Source organism: Onychostoma macrolepis, chromosome 15 (genome assembly GCF_012432095.1).
Source record: "Onychostoma macrolepis isolate SWU-2019 chromosome 15, ASM1243209v1, whole genome shotgun sequence".
Lineage (NCBI taxonomy): Eukaryota > Metazoa > Chordata > Actinopteri > Cypriniformes > Cyprinidae > Onychostoma > Onychostoma macrolepis.
In genome coordinates, this window is record NC_081169.1 from 23,405,044 (window position 1) to 23,425,523 (window position 20,480).

At 37.9% G+C, this 20,480-nt stretch overlaps 1 protein-coding gene across 15 annotated transcripts in view; it reads right to left on the reverse strand.

Moving 5' to 3' along the window:
• Nucleotides 1-251: 251 nt before the first annotated feature.
• The window catches only part of mecom (MDS1 and EVI1 complex locus), a 169,792-nt gene continuing 149,563 nt past the window's right edge, over nucleotides 252-20,480 (reverse strand). For 5 of the 15 annotated variants that reach the window (XM_058799821.1, XM_058799816.1, XM_058799818.1 and 2 more), the window contains 10 exons: nucleotides 16,550-17,951; nucleotides 16,361-16,451; nucleotides 14,746-14,772; nucleotides 11,398-11,564; nucleotides 9,389-9,466; nucleotides 6,643-6,812; nucleotides 6,339-6,483; nucleotides 3,311-3,547; nucleotides 3,054-3,225; nucleotides 252-2,261 (listed from right to left, as the gene is read on the reverse strand). In XM_058799821.1, coding sequence (XP_058655804.1) covers nucleotides 2,133-2,261; nucleotides 3,054-3,225; nucleotides 3,311-3,547; nucleotides 6,339-6,483; nucleotides 6,643-6,812; nucleotides 9,389-9,466; nucleotides 11,398-11,564; nucleotides 14,746-14,772; nucleotides 16,361-16,451; nucleotides 16,550-17,951 — 2,618 coding nt within the window. In that variant the 3' untranslated portion in view covers nucleotides 252-2,132. The remainder of the gene's footprint in view (nucleotides 2,262-3,053; nucleotides 3,226-3,310; nucleotides 3,548-6,338; nucleotides 6,484-6,642; nucleotides 6,813-9,388; nucleotides 9,467-11,397; nucleotides 11,565-14,745; nucleotides 14,773-16,360; nucleotides 16,452-16,549; nucleotides 17,952-20,480) is intronic. The other 10 variants (XM_058799823.1, XM_058799819.1, XM_058799815.1 and 7 more) reach the window with 4 other exon arrangements.

A 20,480-nucleotide genomic window follows, 5' to 3' on the forward strand; every position in this document is an offset into this window, starting at 1 on the left:
TAATAAATAAATAAATATATATATATATATATATATATATATATATATATATATATATATATATTCTTTTATGACAATACTTAACACTGTTGTAATGCAAGCAATCTTAGTCCTTATTTTCTATATGCAAAATACAATTTATATATAAATATATTCTTTTACTTTTGGGGTGAAATATGACCTTAAAATTTATTTAGTTAGAGTCACCCTAAATAGAGATAAAGAGACAAACAGAGACAGAGCCGGTGTGAGAGTGCACAGTCCGCCCACATAGGAGTTTTTTTTTTTTTTTATTTCTCAGTAACTCCTCCCACAGTATTGAATTATAATGCAATACAGTTACATTGTAGAAAGCATTAAAACAGAAGTACCTCAACTCACTGATTACTTTTAAAAATGGGATTATAAACATCGACAAAAAAAAAAAACAAAGTGAAATAGGAAAGATCTGGTCCTTCACCTCGTGAGGATAAAGAAAATCTGGCATTTCTCCTAGGTTTGGCACAAGAAATCAACATGGACCCAAACGTCACACAAGCTTGCAGACAACCATAGAAAATGTCAGGTACAGCTTGGACCAATCATGCGTTTTATGAAGAAATAATATCAGCTGTTTTTATTCTTTCCTTTTTTTCTCTATTTTCTCATTTTTTTTATATTTTACAGTTGAATCAATAAATTGTCATACAAAAAAACCTAAGTAATATCTATATCATTTACCAGTTTTATTAGAAGTATAAGCTGTGATGGTACGTTTAATACTATCTGGCATTCAGACATTTCTACAAACCCCAGTAGAGTCTCTTCCCCCAAAATTTTCAGTGAGAAATTCTTCATTTCAACACAAGGGGGCGCTTGAGAGCAGTGCTATTCAGTAAACAAACTACAGTTTGCAGAGAAATAAATACAACTTTCAAGATACACAGCAATAACATTGACGACATCAACCAAGAAATAAAAGAGAGACATAAACAAAGCAACAAACGATACAAGGGGAAAAAATAAACACAATGAACCCATGATTGTCTATAAATGAAAGACACACGAGGATGGTGTAGCTAAAGACTAGCATTCAGGCTTCAGGCTATTTAGTGGTATCGTTCGCCAACTAATGGAAAAAGTTAACGTTACCGTGGAAATGATAAAATGCCCTTTACGCAAGTTCTACAGATTCAATTCTTAAACTATTTTTTCAATTTAGAAAAAAAAATAATAATAATTCTAGTATTTTTTACAACCACTCTTCCAACTTAAAAAAGAAACTAACTAAAAAGAGCACGTTTTCGCACAAACTGGCGGGAAAGTGGGTTGAAGGTAATGCAGTGCTTTAATTGGACAGAACTTGAAAATAGTCACTGTCTCGCTCCTTACACCTTTTTTTTTTTTTTTTTTTTTTACAAGCAGCGTCAGTGAGAGGTCTAAAGGTCACACCTTTTATGTGTATCTGATTACGTTTTCAAATTTACAAACTCCTGGAGAATATCTTAAAAGAGAAACACTAACCCCATGACCCCTCGCATTCGTTTGTAAACTTGTACGTTTCTGTACAAGACCAAAAAGAATGTTTGAAAAACACACATGGTTGTTTTTGCGTGTCTGTATTTGCGTTTATTTGTGTTTGCGTGTGTGATGGCGGTAATTCTAAAGATATTTACAGGCCGGTAAGCGGTTGTGCCTGAATAGTCTGCGATCACATTTGTCTTGTGGAAGACTCTTTTCTGTTACTCTTAGTAACCATCGGTTTTAGCGGACAAAACTCACAAATATGACACCGACGTTTCATTAGCAATCTCAAAAACTGTTCACCAGCTGCCACTGCTGTGCAAAACATTGGAACTTGACAGAATAAATACAATTATTATTACATCTTACTACTATTGTCATCATCGTCTTCATTATCACCATCAAAATTACTGTAACTATTGTCATTCCTACTAATCAATAAGTCGATCAAACAGTCAGTCAATCATTTGTTGATGTATGTGGGACAGTGAGCTGCTATGCACAGGGTCTGGGTGTGTGTGTTGGAAGTGATTGAGGATTTGGGCACTTGTGCAGGCGTGAGTGTGGACCAGGGACTCTGGCGGTAGTCTAACACAATGTTAAGTTAGGTCACATGGTACATGGGCATGTCATACGTGACTGAGGGACTGAATGGCGCTGGGTTCTGCAGCGCGGGCCAAGCTGTGCCACATCGGGGCATTATGGGTCGACGAATGGAGTGGATCCTTATCAGCTAGAGACAGCATCATAGCATATGCCTGAAAAAGGAGAGATATACAGTTACAAATACACCAACTAAATTCATGGAAAATGTATTTAATAAAAATTATATGTATATATTCAATATATAAATATATTTCATAATAATATTAATGATGCTGTTATTGTTATTCTTATTATTAATAATAATTAATAAAATAATGTTAATTTTCATACACAAATTGCATTAATGGAAAATGTGTTACTTGTTATGATTAATTATTATGAATAATAATCATTTATTTACTAATAATAGCAATAATAATAATAAAACACTTAAACAGTAATAATAACCACACTAAAATAAAATGTTAATAATTCTATAATATTCATGGAAAATGTTATACTTATTAATTATTATTAATGACTAAATAATTCATTATTGTTCATTAATTATTATTAATTAGTATTAATAATAACACAAATAAAATATTAGTAATTAAATAAGTTTTTTTTTAAATATTCATTTAACATTTAATTAAAAAATATATTTTCATTAATAATATTGTCATTAATATCAAATAATAAAATAATGTTAATTATAAAACAAACTATCATGGACATTTTGATAACTGTTATTATTAAAAATACTTTATCTGCTACTACTACTACTACTACTAATTGTTGTTGTTTTTATTATTATGAATAACACTGAAATAAAATATTAGTATTTAAATAAGTAATTTATTTTAAAATAATATTGTAAAAATGAATATTTTTCTGAATTTATATGATTTTGAAAAAGTCGTTTTAAATGATAAGTTTTAATTTTGTGTTCTATAAGGTTATACCTGTGATTTCGATTTCCTGTATAGAGGCTGCTTGATGCCCTCTTGCAGGTGGGCGGGGCCAAAGCTGGTGACATCACTGTCGCTGAGGTCTCCGTCCTCCATACTAAAGTGACGGATGTGATCCAGCGCGGAGAAACTGCTGTGATCTTCATCGTCCTCATCCTCATTAAACCTGCAAACGATGCAGAGATTATTTTTAGAAGATTAATTTACAGCCACAAAATAAATGCGTATAAACAAGTTCTTTATCCGCATACCTTCGTGGCGAGGATTTGCTATTCATCTCCAGATCATCTGGTCCCTCGAAATCGATGTCATCATTTATGTCATGATCCAGACTGCTGGGCACGCCATCCTCGCTGGGTTTCCTGGCACTGTCGCTATGCTCCGCCTCCTCTTCCTCTGCTCCGAGCTCCTCCCCTTCTTCTTCGTCCAGGTCACGTGACCCCTGGCCAGGCAGGGCTTTGTCGCCATCAAAATGACTGCCGTTCAGCCTACGGAGAACAGAGAGAATCATTTGTAATGACATTATGCAGGCATGGATTTTTGACTGATACGCCGATCCTTGATTACAGAAAGAAAATCATTTAGCACTGAAACCAAATTCTGTTTGCCTCGAAAAAATAAACCACCTTAAAAAGCAGAACCACATGCCCACGCTCTCTAAATGAGAGGAAATGCTCAAAGAAAGAAGGCGAGTGTGTTGGAGAAAGAGACTGTTTGTCATCAGTTATGAGGGCCCCTGGTTGGCAGAAACGAGCCGCCCATCGGCAGGGCACTTAGACAGCAGGCCTCTACACTTCCTCTCACTTATTTTCAGCTCTCTCTCTCACTCAAACAGCTCACATCTCCTCTTTCCCTAGTTTATTTTCTTCTTTATCTCCAATTCATCTAATAGGCCAAATATTTAGCTGACAGCCCATTTGGTGAGTGGAGAGAAGGAGCTGCCAAAGCAGCCATTTCCCCACAGAGACAGAGGCCAGCTATCCAAACTCACTCACACACACACAAATATACACCAGCCAAAGGAACCATATTAAGGCTGATTCACTCATTTTGTCCTGATTCCACTATTTCCTCAACTTAAAATAGCAACTTCCCATCTGAAGTTTAAAAACAGAGAGGAAAAATGACAAATACAGAAGGATGAGAAAATATAAGTCTGTTTGTACAGATGTGCAATGAAAATCTATCTGTCTATCTATCTATCTATCTATCTATCTATCTATCTATCTATCTATCTATCTATCTATCTATCTATCTATCTATCTATCTATCTATCTATCTATCTATCTTATCCATCCATCCATCCATCCATCAATCCATCGTTGGGGAATAACTAGTTACATATAATATAATATAATTATGGGGGGGGGGTGTTTACATCTAAATATTGTTACACACATTTGATTGATTTCTTTACAAAGTGGCATTGACTGCTCTAAAACCAATGTTTCAGGAGTTTAGGACAGAGAATAGGACTTATTTGATAACTGTTTATTTCCTGTTTGTGTATGCTTTATATTTTAAATGTTTATATTTTTAAATTTTGTTGGATGCCAGTGTTTTCTGTCGTAGCTATGCAAAGATTTGCTATCATAGCAGTATCACAGCTATTAAACTATGATGCTTGTTATGATTTTAAATCTGTATTTAACCTCAGAACGATCTCAAAGTGCAAAGAGGTGCTAAAGTCTGATTGCTGTGCTTTAAAATTGAATTATTATAATCTTAATTAAGGTGACCCTGCCTGGTTTAAATGTTTGAAAATGATTAACAGTTCAGAAAAATGTTGAAACATTTTGAAATGTAATCAGTTACATTACTTTAAGTAATTAAAATAGTTGAATTACTTATTACATTTTAAATATGGTAACGTGTTATCTGTAACTTATTACATTTCCAGAGTAACCTTCCCAACACTGCATGTATCCATCTGTCCAAACATGAATTCATCTATCCATCTATCCATGTTCTTATTGCATATCAACAATCTTCATGAGAAATCTGGGACAAAGTTGATACTTAAGTGAAACATAACTTGAGAACTCTATTATATCTTTGAGCAATTACATGTTTCCTCTAGGTTTCATCTCTCATCTCATCTATTTCATTTACATCTACATCTCCGTTCTTCCCTCAGATTAGTGTAAAGTCGCAGGGTTAACCATATAAAGCCCTTTTCACATCTCTGATAATCCCCGAAATCACCTCCTTTCATCACTCCACACCCTGCTAATACCGCGAGAGAGGGAACGAGAGAACGAAAGAAGCAGCGATGGCGTGATGATGAAAACAGATCGGCTAATTAGAGAGAGCTGTGGTAATTTGTGGAGGATAAAGTATCTATCAGGAGCAGTCACTCTGACAGGAAACATTCAGCGACCTCTGACCTCCTCTCCCACACCTACTTCCTGTTCACAAACACATGTTGGGACCAGATGTGGGACGCGCGCAAACACACACACACAGCCAATGTTGTAATGACTCTAGGATCTTTTTAATGAAACAATGAAGAAATCAAAAAACAAAAGCCTGTAAGATCTTTATCTGTCACACACACACACACACACACACGGATGACCAGGTCAAACATTTAAACCGTCATCCAACCTGATGATCACTGCTGGGAAATGATCAGTGATAATTATCATATGCAGATGGCAAAATTCATGTGCGCGCACGCAGCCAAAAGTCAACAGCGCTCTGCACGCGTTCGCAATCGGCCAATCAGTAATCACGTGCTGCTGGAGACCTGCCCTAATCTTTGCTCTTAAAAACCGCAGGCGACAGGCTAATGATTAACAACCGTACAGAATATTTGTACGCACACAGATACGTTCACATGTGCTGAGATACCCGTCCGCTCCTTTCATGTGATGCTATTCACTCAGAGGTGAGGGTTAATGAATAAGGCATGAGAAGTGTTGTGTTCAGTAATGTTTGTGTATAATAACCTCCAATCTGCCTGAGGCAACTAGCACCAACTGATGACTGACAGCCTAATGGACTCTCCGTTTGTGTGTGAGTCTGCGTGTGTGCGTGAGCCCACACATGACTGGGAGTAATGTGAATATCTACAATTTTACATAGAAACTCAATCTGTGGACTTTGGACATACACCGATTTGATAGACAGACAGACAGACAGACAGATAGATACACAGAACATATGCGTTAAGCACTAAGCCAAGGCTCTGAGAATGACTGAGCTGTTTTACCCCCAAAAAGTTGGATTTTGTGTATGAACTGTGTATTTATTAGTGTAAATGAGGAAGAAGTTTACCCTTCCTCGGAGTGTGACGGAGAAGTGGTGTTCCGTGCTGTGTTACTGATGAAGTTTCGTATTTCGTTAAAATACGAGTCTTCCTTGTCCTCCAAGATGGCACTGCCACTGTCCAGCTCTGAACGGGGTGACGACATTGCTGTGCCTACACGTAAAAACAACACATATTAGTATAATTTAGGTGTATTCATGTAAATATTAAATAACCAACAGCTGCTTTTATTTACAAATGCTAAACATTAAAATGGGTGTTTTTTAATGAATTATATATATTTTTTGTGTGTGTATATATGTGTATGGATACCTGATAAATTACCGTTCTCGTGCTTTTTGAGGTGCCGGTCCAGGTTGGTTTGTTGCCCGAAGCATCGGTCACAAAGATGGCATTTGAAGGGTTTCTCTTTATTATGGATGTTACGGATGTGACGCTGAAGATTTGACGAAATACTGAACGAACGATCGCAGTACTTACATCTGTGGACACACAGACACATATGAACATAATTAGACCATACAGTATTTACAATATACAGACACAAGAAATCAAACTCTCTCGTGTTATCCGTCTCGCACACACGCAGGGTCCTAAACACATGATTGAGTGGTCATGAACTCTTTGTCTCTAATCTTTGGCCAACTCAGTAACACTCAAACTCTCTCGTCCACATCCTCCCTCTGCTCTGAGAACGACTGCATGTGCCAAGTCTCTTCACGCAGAATTATCCGTATGATTACATGATCATATCTTCCCCTCCACCGTAGAGTTGTGCGCTAAACTGCGTCTCCCAGGAACCTGTTATCTCTCCCTCTCTCTCCGTCTTGCCCCCTCCGAATGCAACAGAAAAAACTGAAATTAAATTGCAGTTAAAGGCTGATCACCGGCTCGTTTAAAGTGCTGCCAGCATGAGGAGATTGAGGCTATCTGGAAAGTAACACAGCCCTGTACAAACCTCCCCTGTGGTCAGATGGACCACAAACGCAGTGTGTGCGGACGCCTGTTTCTGTGCAGTATTTTAAAACTCTCTGAAAGAGTCTGAGCCCCAAACACCGGCCTAATTACCCAGCTGCCTTTGCTGGCCTGCAGCTGTACGGCACTCATCACCTCCATTATTCATACACACTTCCTTCTGTCTCCCTTGTCTGTCTGTCCTTTTTTCTCTTGGACTGTACCTCACTCTTACCCAGTGACAATAACTGTGTAATATCAAATAAGAAGAAAAAATAAATAAAATTATACACACACACACATATATATATATATATATATATATATACACATATTATATATGTGTGTATATATATATATATGTGTGTGTGTATAATTGTATTTATTTTTCTTCTTATTTGATACATATATATACATATGTATATATATATGTATATATACACACACATATATATATATATATATATATATACACACACACACACACACACATACATACACACAAACACAAGTGCATCTCAAAAAATTTGAATATTGTGAAAAAGTTCTTTTTTTTGTAACATTTCAAAAAGTGAAACTTTCATATATACTAGATTCATTACAAGTAAAACATTTAAAAAGTTTTTTTTTTGTTTTTTTGTTGTTGATGATTACAGCTTACAGCTCATGAAAGTCAAAATTCCAGTATCTCAAAATATTAGAATATTTACATTTGAGTTTGAATAAATGACCATCCCTACAGTATAAATTCCGGGTATCTCTTGTTCTTTGAAACCACAATAATGGGGAACACTGCTGACTTGGCAATGGTCCAGAAGACAACCATTGACACCCTCCACAAAGAGGGTAAGTGACAGAAGGTCATTACTGAAAGGTGTGGCTGTTCACAGAGTGCTGTATCAAAGCATATTAAATTCAAAGTTGACTGGAAGGAAGAAATTGGGTAGGAAAAGGTGCACAAGCAACAGGGATGACCGCAAGCTTGAGAATACTGTCAAGCAAAGCCGATCCAAACACTCGGGAGAGCTTCACAAGGAGTGGAGTCAGTGCATCAAGAGTCTCACACTCAGACGTCTTCAGGAAAAGGGCTACCAAGGCACTTCTGAAACAGAAACAACGTCAGAAGCATCTTACCTGGGTTAAGGAGAAAAAGAACTGGATTGTTGCTCAGTGGTCCAAAGGCACCTGCCCACAGTGCCAAAAGCACTTCCAAGTGGTTTGCTGACCATGATATTACTGTGCTTGATTGGCCAGCCAACATGCCTGACCTGAACCCCATATGGAATCTATGGGATATTTTCATGAGAAAGATGAGAAACAGTCGATCCAACAATCCAGACGAGCTGAAGGCTCAATAGTGTCTCAGCAGTGCCACAGGCTGATCGCTTCCATGCCACACCTCACTGATGCTGGAGTTTGTGCTAAAGGAGCCCCGACCAAGTATTGAGTGCATAAATTAACATACTTTAAAGAACTTGAACTTTTCTGTTTTGCAAATCCTTTGTTTGATTGATCTTAGGAAATATTCTAATATTTTGAGATACTGGATTTTTGACTTTCATGAGCTGTAAGCTCTAATCATCAAAATTAAAACAAAAGAACTTTTCAAATGTTTTACTTCACATATAATGAATCTAGAATATATTAAAGTTGCACTTTTTGAAATAAGTTACAAAAAAAAAACTTTTTCACGATATTGTAATTTTTTGAGATGCATCTGTATATATGTGTGTGTGTGTACATCATTGCAAGTCATTTTATTCTTTTATGCTACTGTATCTGCTCTATATATATATATATATATATATATATATATATATATGGTTGCATTCAATGAAATATTTCCAGAAATAATCTTTTATGGAAACATTATGGACATGGGATTTATAAAATTGTGGCAATGCAAATACACTAACTAATGTTCAAAAAGTACTTTTATTAATAATCATTATCACAATAAAGAATTCTTCTGCCAATGGTTTGTGCCATTAATATGTAATTCAACTGATGTGCTACAATGCTATTTGCTGAGTATGTGAATAACTGATTACATCAAACAGTATATATTAGTGTGTGTGTGTGTGTGTGTGAGAGAGAGTGTCACCTGTAAGGCTGCTCTCCTGTGTGTGTCCGTAGATGTCTTGTAAGGTTGGCTGAGCGTGGGAATATCTTGCCACAGTATCTATAGGGGAAGGAAACAGATCTCCAGGAACAATACTCAGCAATACACACACACACACACACACACACACACTTACTTCCCAAAAACACCCTGCATTCCATGTTCAGTGCTGTCATCACTCATTAAAGATCAAACAAATGTTTACTTAAACATCTTATTAATGAAACAACAAGAAAACAAACAAAAGTTATTATAAATATTATTTATTATACTTTAGTTCATCTTAATTAAGGGTGTCTCAATATATCGTTATTACCAATAATTACAATATTTATAAAATTAAATACTGATATTGTGTTAATACTACTCAAAGTTCAAGATGAATTTAACTGATAGCATTGTATTTTTTCATTTTTTGCGTTATTAAAGATTGTTTATTATATAATTTGTTTGATTAGTTACGATACAATTTGCTTAGGCCTGTTCTTTTACTCACTACATTATTATTATTATTATTATTATTTTAGATTTGTTTGTTTAATTACTTAAAAAAATGCCTAGTTTCGGTTTACTTACTATATAATTTTTTTCGATTTATATGTTTAGATACTTTACAGTTTGCTTAGTTTTGGTTGTATTCTTACTATTGTTTTATATTTATTTGTTTAGATACTATATAAATTGGCTTAGTTTTGTTTGTTTACTTGCTATATATTGATTTAGGTTTGTTTGTTTAGTTACTATACAATTTTCTTAATTTTGTTTCTTTACACACACACACACACACACACACACACACACATATATATATATATATATATATATATATAACACTTGAGAATAGGAACACTTATTCAATAATAACGACGACTTTTCCCTCAATAAATACCTAACATGCTGCTTATTACTAGTTAGTAAGGTAGTTGTTAAGTTTAGGTATTGGGTAGGATTAGGGATGTAGAATAAGGTCTTGTAGAATAAGGCATTAATATGTGCTTAATTAGTACTAATAAATGGCTAATATTCTAGTAATATGCATGCTAATATACAACTAGTTAAGTGACCTAAAATAAAGTGTTACCATATATATATATATATATATATATATATATATATATATATATAATTTGTTTGTTTTTAAAGTTGAAGAACTACATAATACATACATAGTTTATAAACATACATAATAACATAATAGGCTATAAACAGTACTAGCCTAATGGTATTAGTTAGATCATATGTTAGTCTATGTATTTTTATGCCATGATTCTCCCACGATTCTGAAAGCAAACATTAGACAACCAAACAATGTAATTTACTTGAGTTTCTGACTAAATGTTTTATTTCATGTAATAAATGAGTCTATGTCTAAATGTCTAAAATGTTATAAATGAATCTATTTAAAAATACGTATTAAATTAAATAATTAATTAGGCTAGCCTATGTAAAAAAATCATTTGAAAAAAAATAAATGAAGACTTGTTTCGTCCAGAATTTTTGAACGAATCTCTTGAATGATTCAGGCATAGAATACATTTAACAGTCACTGTTTGCCACCTACTGGCATAATGTAACAATCTTTTTTTTTTTTTTTTTAAGTGTATTATTAGTTACAAAGGTTAATTAGGCTACTCGTTTTGATCGCGGCTGCCGCAACAACAGAGTCTATATCCTTATAAAAAACTTTCATCCCAATACTTTCGTTATTATTTAATGTTTGCAACACAGAAATGTTGCTGCCTGTGTAAGTTGACTGTTTGTGAAGCTGTTCCAAATAAAGCATATGATGAGCGCTGCTCTCTCTGCATCAGCAGCTGCGCGAAAGCAGGTTTAAATATTACGATGTGATTTCAAAGGTTTAACTGACATAGCAGAATCATCATTTAGGAATAAGATCGCGCGTGTTTGAATCGAGATTGCGATCTTTCAATGAATAAATGGCCGGGGCGGCCCCCCCGCCTTCGCGACCCATGGTTCATCAGCATTGTTACCTGCAGGTGTAGCGCTCTTTGCCTTTGCGTAACAGTGTCTCAGGAAGGGTGGTGGGCGGAGCCCGGAAGTCGAACATGGAGGGAACGGAACGCATGATGTCACCGCCGTCTGGCTTCAAAGAGCCGAAGGATTCCAGCTTTTCGGCCATGTTTTCAATCGCCGACATCTGCGAGAGATAGAGAAAAGTTTTATTACCTTGCTGTGAGGTCTTTAAGGACACACATCCCCACTGTGTTACTCGCATTTATTGATGTGGAGTTGCATACTACCACAGATGTGCGGGGCAAAACGCCGACCGTGAACTTTCACTCTCGGATAACAGTGTGAAATGCTTTCGCTGATCTGTAATGTCCAATTTTGGCACACAAACTCAACTAACAATGCACGTTACAAGATGGACCACACATGTGCACACACACAGAGATTCATGCGGATAAGAACCGCTGCCAATTTACTAATTAAGCCTAACAGTTGCTTTCATCAGAAATGGACACATTCTCAAAGGGGATAGAGCTACATGTGTGTGTCAGCCAGAGAATGAGAACAACATAAGGCCGAATGTGTGTGTGTGTGTGAGGCGTGCTGAAGAGCAGGAGTGATTCATGTCCTATGTTGGCCATAAAGCATTCAGTGCACAATATGAGCAGACAGCACATTCGTCAATATGAAAGATGTTGACATTACTGATCAAGGCTGAGACAGCAGTAATAATGATATCATAGGAAGGAGAGGGAGGGGACGGCGCTGGGGGAGGGAGGGCCGGGGGGTCCCTGTAGGCGAGCGGGCCTATCAACCGCAGCACAACACTGAGGGCTTTCAGAAAGCAGAGTGGATTTGCATTATTTCATGTGTGTATTGAATTTTCCCCTTTTCTTATTTAGGCTTTTGGTGACAAATCAGTCCTGATTCACAGTGAAGGACATACACGATACACACACACACACACACACACACAGACAGACATGCATACATAACACACAAAGAAATATCTTTAAATTTAAATTTCCTTCTGCAGAAGATATTAGAGAAGTTTTAAGAAACAAAGACAGCAATGGAGAATCATTGGGGACTTGTGCTGAAGTCTCAAACTGCGCTCATACTTTCTGTATCCCAATCCAAATCAAAGATCACAAAATAAACTCAAACATTTCTCATCAACTTCCTCCTAGACCAAGTAATCTGTTCTGTTATGTAGGAAGAATGAAGTATAAACAAATGGTTGTTGACATACAAGTAAACTGAATGTGGATGGCTTAGGATGAATCTTGAAATATTGATGAGAGTTCACAGAGAGATATTTGACATTATTTTGCAGATATTAGATGTTTTGCTTTTTTTTCTTAGAAGAAACATCAATGAAATAATGAAAGAAAGAAAGGGGATAAGTATTATTTGAAAGGAGAGGAAAAAGAAAGGGGTACCGAAAGACAGACAGAAAGATCGACACAAGATAATTCAGACATTTGATGAGGAATGACAGCTGGGAGTTAAAGTTCTCCATTGGAACGTCAGGCTCACATCCTCTGGGAGGATGTGAAGTGTCAGACCTGTTTGATTAGGGATACCCCAACTCTCTCTCCCAATCTCCATAAATCACAGACACAGACAGAGAGAAGGAGGGAGAGATGGACAGATAGAAGTGTTTCTAATCAACTACTGTCTTATCTAGAGGATGTGCTGTCCCTACTAATGCTAGGCTAACACTATTAGCATTTCCAACTCAACAAAACAGTCATTTTTCACTTATCTACCTGACCACTAAACCACAGCACTCATAGGCCTTGAGCGAACATGTTTATCTAGTTATCTCATTAATCTCTAAATGAGAACACAAAATACTCTCTCTCTATACATATATGCAGTCATATATATTGGTTGCCAGATGTGTTGCTACAGGAATATCTCTTCAGTATCTCCACTGTTTCTTCTGCACAATAAGATTGAATGCAGACCAAATGGAGACTTTTGCTTACATTTCCTACTTCTATGATTTAGCTCCAGAGAAAAATACACCAGTAATCTCATGTGACTACAATATCTCAAACTGTCCTCAGATGTGCCAAAATAGCAAAAGTCTGTTTTAATGAGCTCAAATTTTTCTCATCACATACGTCCAAGACCAAATGATCTGTACTATGCTATCGAAATTAGTTTTATAGCTCTGTGATCTTACTGCATGTCAACAATTGGCTCATTTGTGTCTATTTTTATTCCTCCCAAGGAATTTTAGGAGAAACATCAGAGAAACGAAGTTACATGAAACATAACTCATTAAGTCTTCCGAGCTATAAAAGCGCAATAAAACATTCCTCCAGGCCAGAGGTTTTGTCCACAAAGTATGTCTAGGTCAAAAATACACACACACACATATATTTTATAGCCAGTTTGATTGGTACTTGAAGTCTAAACATATTACCATAGATTGGTATCTCTATGATTGCTGTAACAACTAAGTCCAAAGAAATCTGCGATCGGCAGCGATTGGACTTCCTGGATCGCTAAGTAGCCTTCACCCTCTCTGTGGTAGGGCAGCTGTTGAGTTGCCTATTCTCAGTAGTGTGTGTCTGAGAGGGCCTTCATTAGCAAGAGCTTTTTCAATTGTTGATCTTATCAGGGTACCAGATGTCTTGGGTTTGGAAACCCCCCTTGTGCTATCACACACACACTCAGAGTGGGTCCCAGAGAGACTGTTACCCCTCCAGTGATGCGATGCCGTACGGGAGTGTCGCCACCCCAAATCAGAGCCGTGGCCTGTTACTCTCTCTGTGTAAATAATCACGTTCACTCACACTGACTGCATTATCAGGGGTAGCCATCAGAAATAACAACTGTTCTGTCTGGTTAACACACACACTGGCACACAAGAGTGGAGACATGCGTGCACCAAATGACACATGAATTCAAAAGACATTTCTTCAATGTTTAACCAGAGAGCATTTCATTTGAAAGCTAGTTGTGTGTTTTTATATTATTTAGAAAATAATGTGCAAATGTTCTGTTTATGTTACTTAAATCCAAAAAATGAATCAATCAGTCATCCTGCTTTGAACAGATCACGCAAAAAGTGTAAAAGGGTAGGTGTTTACTGACTAAACATGGATCTTCTCTGAGTGGAAAGGACTTTGGACCAGATTTAGCTGTTTAAGGTGCAATTTGGTCCATGCATTTGTTTGTTTGAGCCATGCATTTCATCTAGCATGTCATGCTAATAGTGAACTGCATTGTGGGTACATGTGTATTGCAGAAAGTTAGGGGTGTGTGTGTGAGTAGCATGGAAGTATTAAGAATGTGTGTGTGTGTGTGTGTGTTGTGAAAGCACATGAATGACTCGGTTTGGAGTAACTTACCCATGTTCTCTGATCAGGCATGCGAAACTGGGGGCAGGACAGAAGGGAAACAGCAAATCAAAATCAAGAATCAGACTGATCATGTGTGATTATGCAATGTGATGTTTAGTAAAGGCTAATGTCCCACATTTGATTGACTGAATTTATTTTATGCAGTATTTATCAAATTTTTTGCACTACCATTTTTCTGGGGTAATGGAAGAAAAATGTGATTAGGAAAATCTACTGTATTTTTTAATTTATTGATAATTATTTATCATCAATTATTATACAGATTAAAAAATAAAAACAAATATTTAATATAATAAAAAATGAATATGATAAATATAACTAAATTAAATGAACTATTTTTACAAATTTTTCCCCCACAATCCACTTGATCTCCTAATGTCTGAATTGTTCTCTACTGCCTAGCATCACACTAATACAGTAGATTTAAAATTGCATTTCCCATAATACATCTGTGCTGTCAATAGCATCCCTGGTGCTGATTAGAGAGTCCAGTGAGCATAGTGCAACAAAGTGGATGCTGATAGGTCACCTCGTTAGGCAGTGTGTCAGGGACATGTGGATATTATCTTGCGCAGACACAAAGCATACACAGGGAATAAATCAGGCCAATGAAACAGCCCATAAAACACTGTCCTGAAACAGCCAATAAAACACTACACCAGTGAGCGTCTATGAGTGTGTTTCTTGGTCTATATGTGTACCAGACGTGTGTGTGTGTGTGGGTTTATATGAGACTTTGTATTATTTTTACAGAACACTGATAGCGAATACACAATGACATGAAGCAGACAGGTTACTTAATACACACTAATGAGACACTCAGGCACAAAACCACACACTTACACTCTGACAAAATCACTCATTCCAGATTTACAATAAACACACATGCACTTATACAAAGTCTCCATCCAGGGATATGGGTCAGTGTCTGGCTCTGGCAGTTTAACTGGGTATCATTTTGTGACATCATAATCAAAGACACCCACACAGAGACGTGTCACAAAACTCCCACCCTGTCTGAATCTCACATCTGGACCTGATTACTCAGTAAAAGAACCACATGGAGGAACATGGGAGTCGCTATGCTAATGCTAAAACACTGGGGCCCTGTAAAGCTACTGCCAACATACTGTAGCTATTACGTCAATACTAGCGTCACGAGGAGTTATTTTGTCAATAGTAGAAATTGCTTTCAATGGGACAAGTAATGTTATGTCAGCATATAAAATTGCTTTGAATTTGGTTAATGTGCTGAACTTATTTTAAAGCAGCTGTAAGCAGTTTGTGCACCATTAGTGGCACTAAACCAAATTAGTTTATTGCAAAAATAATCATATGTTTTTGTGTGAGTAAAGTAAGATGTGTGACAATTCTGCACACCACCTTTTTGTACCAATGATGGGAACTACAAAAGAAAGCTTTCAGACTGGTCATGCAGTACTTTTTATTTGCATTTGAGTCTGGAACAGCTTGCATGAACACTGACTGCAGAAGCACAGAAAGAGGCAATTCAAAGTAGGCTAATGATTTGTGCAGGACTGTAGGGACAAGGTGATAAAATTAAATGGAGTTAGCAGTGGGAAAATATTCTGACGAATCTCACCTGTGGGTGGAAGAGAAATCCTGGAGCGGGCCGCATATACTTGTCCTTGAGGACTTCGAAAGGATCGTTCATCTTTCTCTTCTCAACCCTGCTGATGTTAAACTTCTATCAGTTCTCATGGTAAGTTTAATCAAACCAAGTCAATTCCATTATGCTAAGAGAGTAGGAAGGACATGTGATTGACAGTACCTGTAAATGGGATCCATGAAGAAAGGCGTAGGTCTTGCATGTTGGAGGGACGGGTCAGCCTTGGGTGGCTCCGGTTCCACCCTCTCCTCTCCAAAGACAGGGTTCTTTTTTAACTCCTCCCCTCTTACACTCTTTCTTCGACTTCGTCCACCGAGACTCAGGTCCAGCGGTTGATCCTGGTTGGTTGATTGTACATGTGAGGCTTCCGCTTTCAAAGGGGCGCAGGTGGCAGCAAGACGTTCTTCCTTCCGTTTGGTGGTGAGGTCAAAAGGTGATTCAGCATTTCTGCCCTGAAGTTTTTTACCCTCAACTGGAGGGCTTTCTGGCTCCCCTTTGTGGCCTGGAGGTCTAAGTTGCTCCCTTTCTGGGAAAGGATAGACTGATGGAGAGAAGGCAGGAAAGAAAGACAGAGGGAACATGGAAGGGTACGGCAATGCCCCAACTTTTTTATCTTGCAGGCCAGCAAGTCCAGTAGAACCAAAGTATTTCTCAGCAATGGAAGCAATTGCCTTGATCGAGTCATTAACGGCACCGGAAACAGCTGTTTGCTCGTCCAAAGATGGCGGGAGGAGCCCCGGCACAGGGAAGTCTTTTCCATTATTGGTGTTGCTACTACTACTGGAGCTGACAAGAGTCGGACTTTGGGCATCGTTGAACCCGCTGGACTTCCTTTTCGGGCCTTTCCCGTTCTCACGCACTCGCACCCGTTCCCGGTCGCTTTCTGCTTCGCTATCCAACTCTGAACCTGAAGTGCTTTCCAGCTCACTCCCGCTTGGAGTGCTGACGTCGTCTAGATCACTACTCTCCGACTGGTCACTCATCTTCCCGCCATGCCTTGGTTTGGAGACGGATCCTTCCCTTTGATGCTCCATGCTCTCGTTCTCCCCATTGAACGAATCCTTGCGTAAACTCTTCAAGAGGTCATGTGACCCAGAGATGGGTGAAGACAGCAGCGGACTCTTCCTTAGTTCACCGCTCGGAGGGCGGTTAATGGGTGATGTGGATGGGATTAGAGGGGGCCGGTGGTAAAGTCCTGATGGGAAAAGTCCTGGAAAACTGAATGGGAATGCTGGAGGGGCTGCTGGGAATGTCAGCCCACCATGGTGCCGGTTTGTCCCAAAATAGTCTGCTAAACCAGGACTCCCATGGCTCATTCCCGCCAGTGCGGATTTGTCCAGGCCAGGGGTGCCAGGGAGGGCCATGCCCTGGGCAAACAACCCTCCCGCAGCAGCAGCAAAATGGTTTTTACCCTCACAGAAGCGCCGATGCTTGTTTAGGGACGACGTGGTGCTAAACATCTGGCCGCAGTCTTTGCACTTGATCTGAGTGCGACAGTCCGCATGCATGCGCTTGTGGCGGCAAAGATTGGAGAACTGCGTGTAAGATTTGTGGCAGACCTCACCTAGAGACAGTGAGACATGGACATACGGCATAAATGGATGGTCAGTTTAGGCATGCCACACATACATTCATTCATAAAACAAACAAAAATGCAGGATAAGCATGGATGGCAGACAAAAGAATGCAATGTCAAACGCAGGTGCACACACACACACACACAGAGACAAGGACATCACAATGGCTCTATTTTAAGCGTGAGAAGGAAACAGAGTTGAATGAATCCTCTCCCGCAGGTCCGTTCCCATGGACCAAGCGACGTCTCTGTCTATCATACACACACACACACACACACACACACACAGACATCTCACATCATTACACACTGTTCAGTCGTCAAACAACATTCTTAAAACTCATGATGAATCCTAAACTCTTGCTGTCAATGTCACTGCACACACACTCCTTCCTCACAGCAGTGTATACAGTTAAATCCCTAACGCACACTCTGAAAGTGATAAAAGCACCCTATACATTACCAGTCTAACACCTCTAGTGTGAAACAGAGCCTTTTAACCACTCGCATTTCTCATCATAATCACATATCCTATTGCAAACGTGATGTTTTCAAAATTTATGGAATCTAGTGGGTGGTTTTGCTAATCCCTGTCGAATTGCATGAGGTGTGAGGTGCGGAATTAGAGGATGTTCTACCATGATGTGTGTTTATAGAGTCGGTCACTCAAAGAGACTAATCAAGAGATTGGATGTAAATAATAGTTCAGGGTCCTGACTTAAAGACAGGATAGATAGGAATGATAATTCCGTCATTATTACTTACACTTATGTTGTTACAAACCTAATTGACTTCTTTCTTCTGTGGAACACAAATAAGATATGAAGAACTCTTTTTGTCAGTAGGGTTTAAATCCACACTGAACCTCACTGACTTTTATTGTATGGACACTGTATATTTTACTTTTTCTTTTGAAATGCTTTCAGTTTTGGAATAACACAAGGGTGAGTAAATTATGGAATTTTCATTTTTGGTGAACTATCACTTTAAGAGTTCGTGGTGGGTTTTTCTGTATACACACACACAGCTTGGATATCGTACATTCAGGAAGCACAGCAGACATACACACACACATCGCTTATATAATTGTGAACAACTGGACACACTCGGATGAACAGGTGTGAAATTTGGGGCGTGTGTGAGGGAAGATCTGTGGGCACTTCAGAGTGCTGTGTTTTGTCAGGTCTTAATAAACTGTAAAGAAATATTATAAACACATTCCGCAGTGGTGAACAGCCAGTAGTAAAATGAATGTGTATGAGTGTTTGTGTAAAAGGGAGATTTTCTCTTTTAGTTTAGAATAATTAACAATATTTTTGTCAATGTTTTGTTTCAGTAATAAGTCCAGTATGAAGTATATGAAAACATACATGCAAACAAAGACACGAGTGAGTTTATGGCTCTGTTTCAAATCCTAGTGAGCTACCTCACTGTATACTGCTTTCTAAGGGCTCATCCTAACTGAGATGAAACCTCATAAGCAACTAATTTGGAATGATGAAACTGAGTACAATTTAACGGAATTATATTTTATCATTACTTTTCAGTACTGAATTTAATGTATGTTAACAAATGAAAAAAAAAATAAGACTCACTCGGTTACAGAGCATATATTTGCCTGTGTATGCATCAAAGTGCATGTGTGTGGTGTAGTTCGGAGCGTGTGTGTGTGTGTTGTTGCGAGGTCATTAAGTGTTGTTAGCTGTGCTTGTTCAAATGCTGATTGCTGTAAATGGCTGTGCGTTAGTCTCTGTATGAGTCGGCCTGCATGTGGTAGTGATTTTCCTGGAATGGCCAGAGTTAGCAAGCTAGTTACTGTCTGATATGTGGTGGCGGAGGGGGGAATGTCTACACGAGCTGTGTGGGATCAGCACTTTGAGGGTCAATGCATGAAGTTCAATCGTGCAAAGTTCAGAGGGCGCAGTACGATTTTAGACGTTTAAATCGTTATGAGGGGCAAGTGAGCTCTTTATGCAGGATGAGATTAAGAATTGAGGTCATTCTCGTACGAGGTCGGAGGTCAGAGGTCATGCATTGAAACTGAGAGTGCAGAGGTGGTGTACTGACATGCATTGTAAGGAAATGTAGGGTAAAGTGAGTGTTCCAAAAGACTGATAGGATTATAAGAACATGATTATGTTGGTATGTACTGTATAATATTGTCAGTAACATTTAGTCTAGATTTGACCGAGAATCAGATGTTGGACACACCACAGCACAAATGAAGTGTACACATGGACAGAGACAGCACACTTACAAACACAAAAACATGCACAGTCAATAAATACAGTATATCAAACATAACAGCCTGCAAAAAAAGCAGTTTTAGGTTATAGCAAATAAACACAGAATAACATTTAAAAAAAATAAAGTACTAATATATTAATTAAAGATTAATATTAATTAATATTAACATTAATTAGACGCAAATAATAATAATAAGCAATTGCACACTAATATTAATAATACTACTAATTTCAATATAATTTTCAGTTATTGCTCTTCAGTACCTCATGT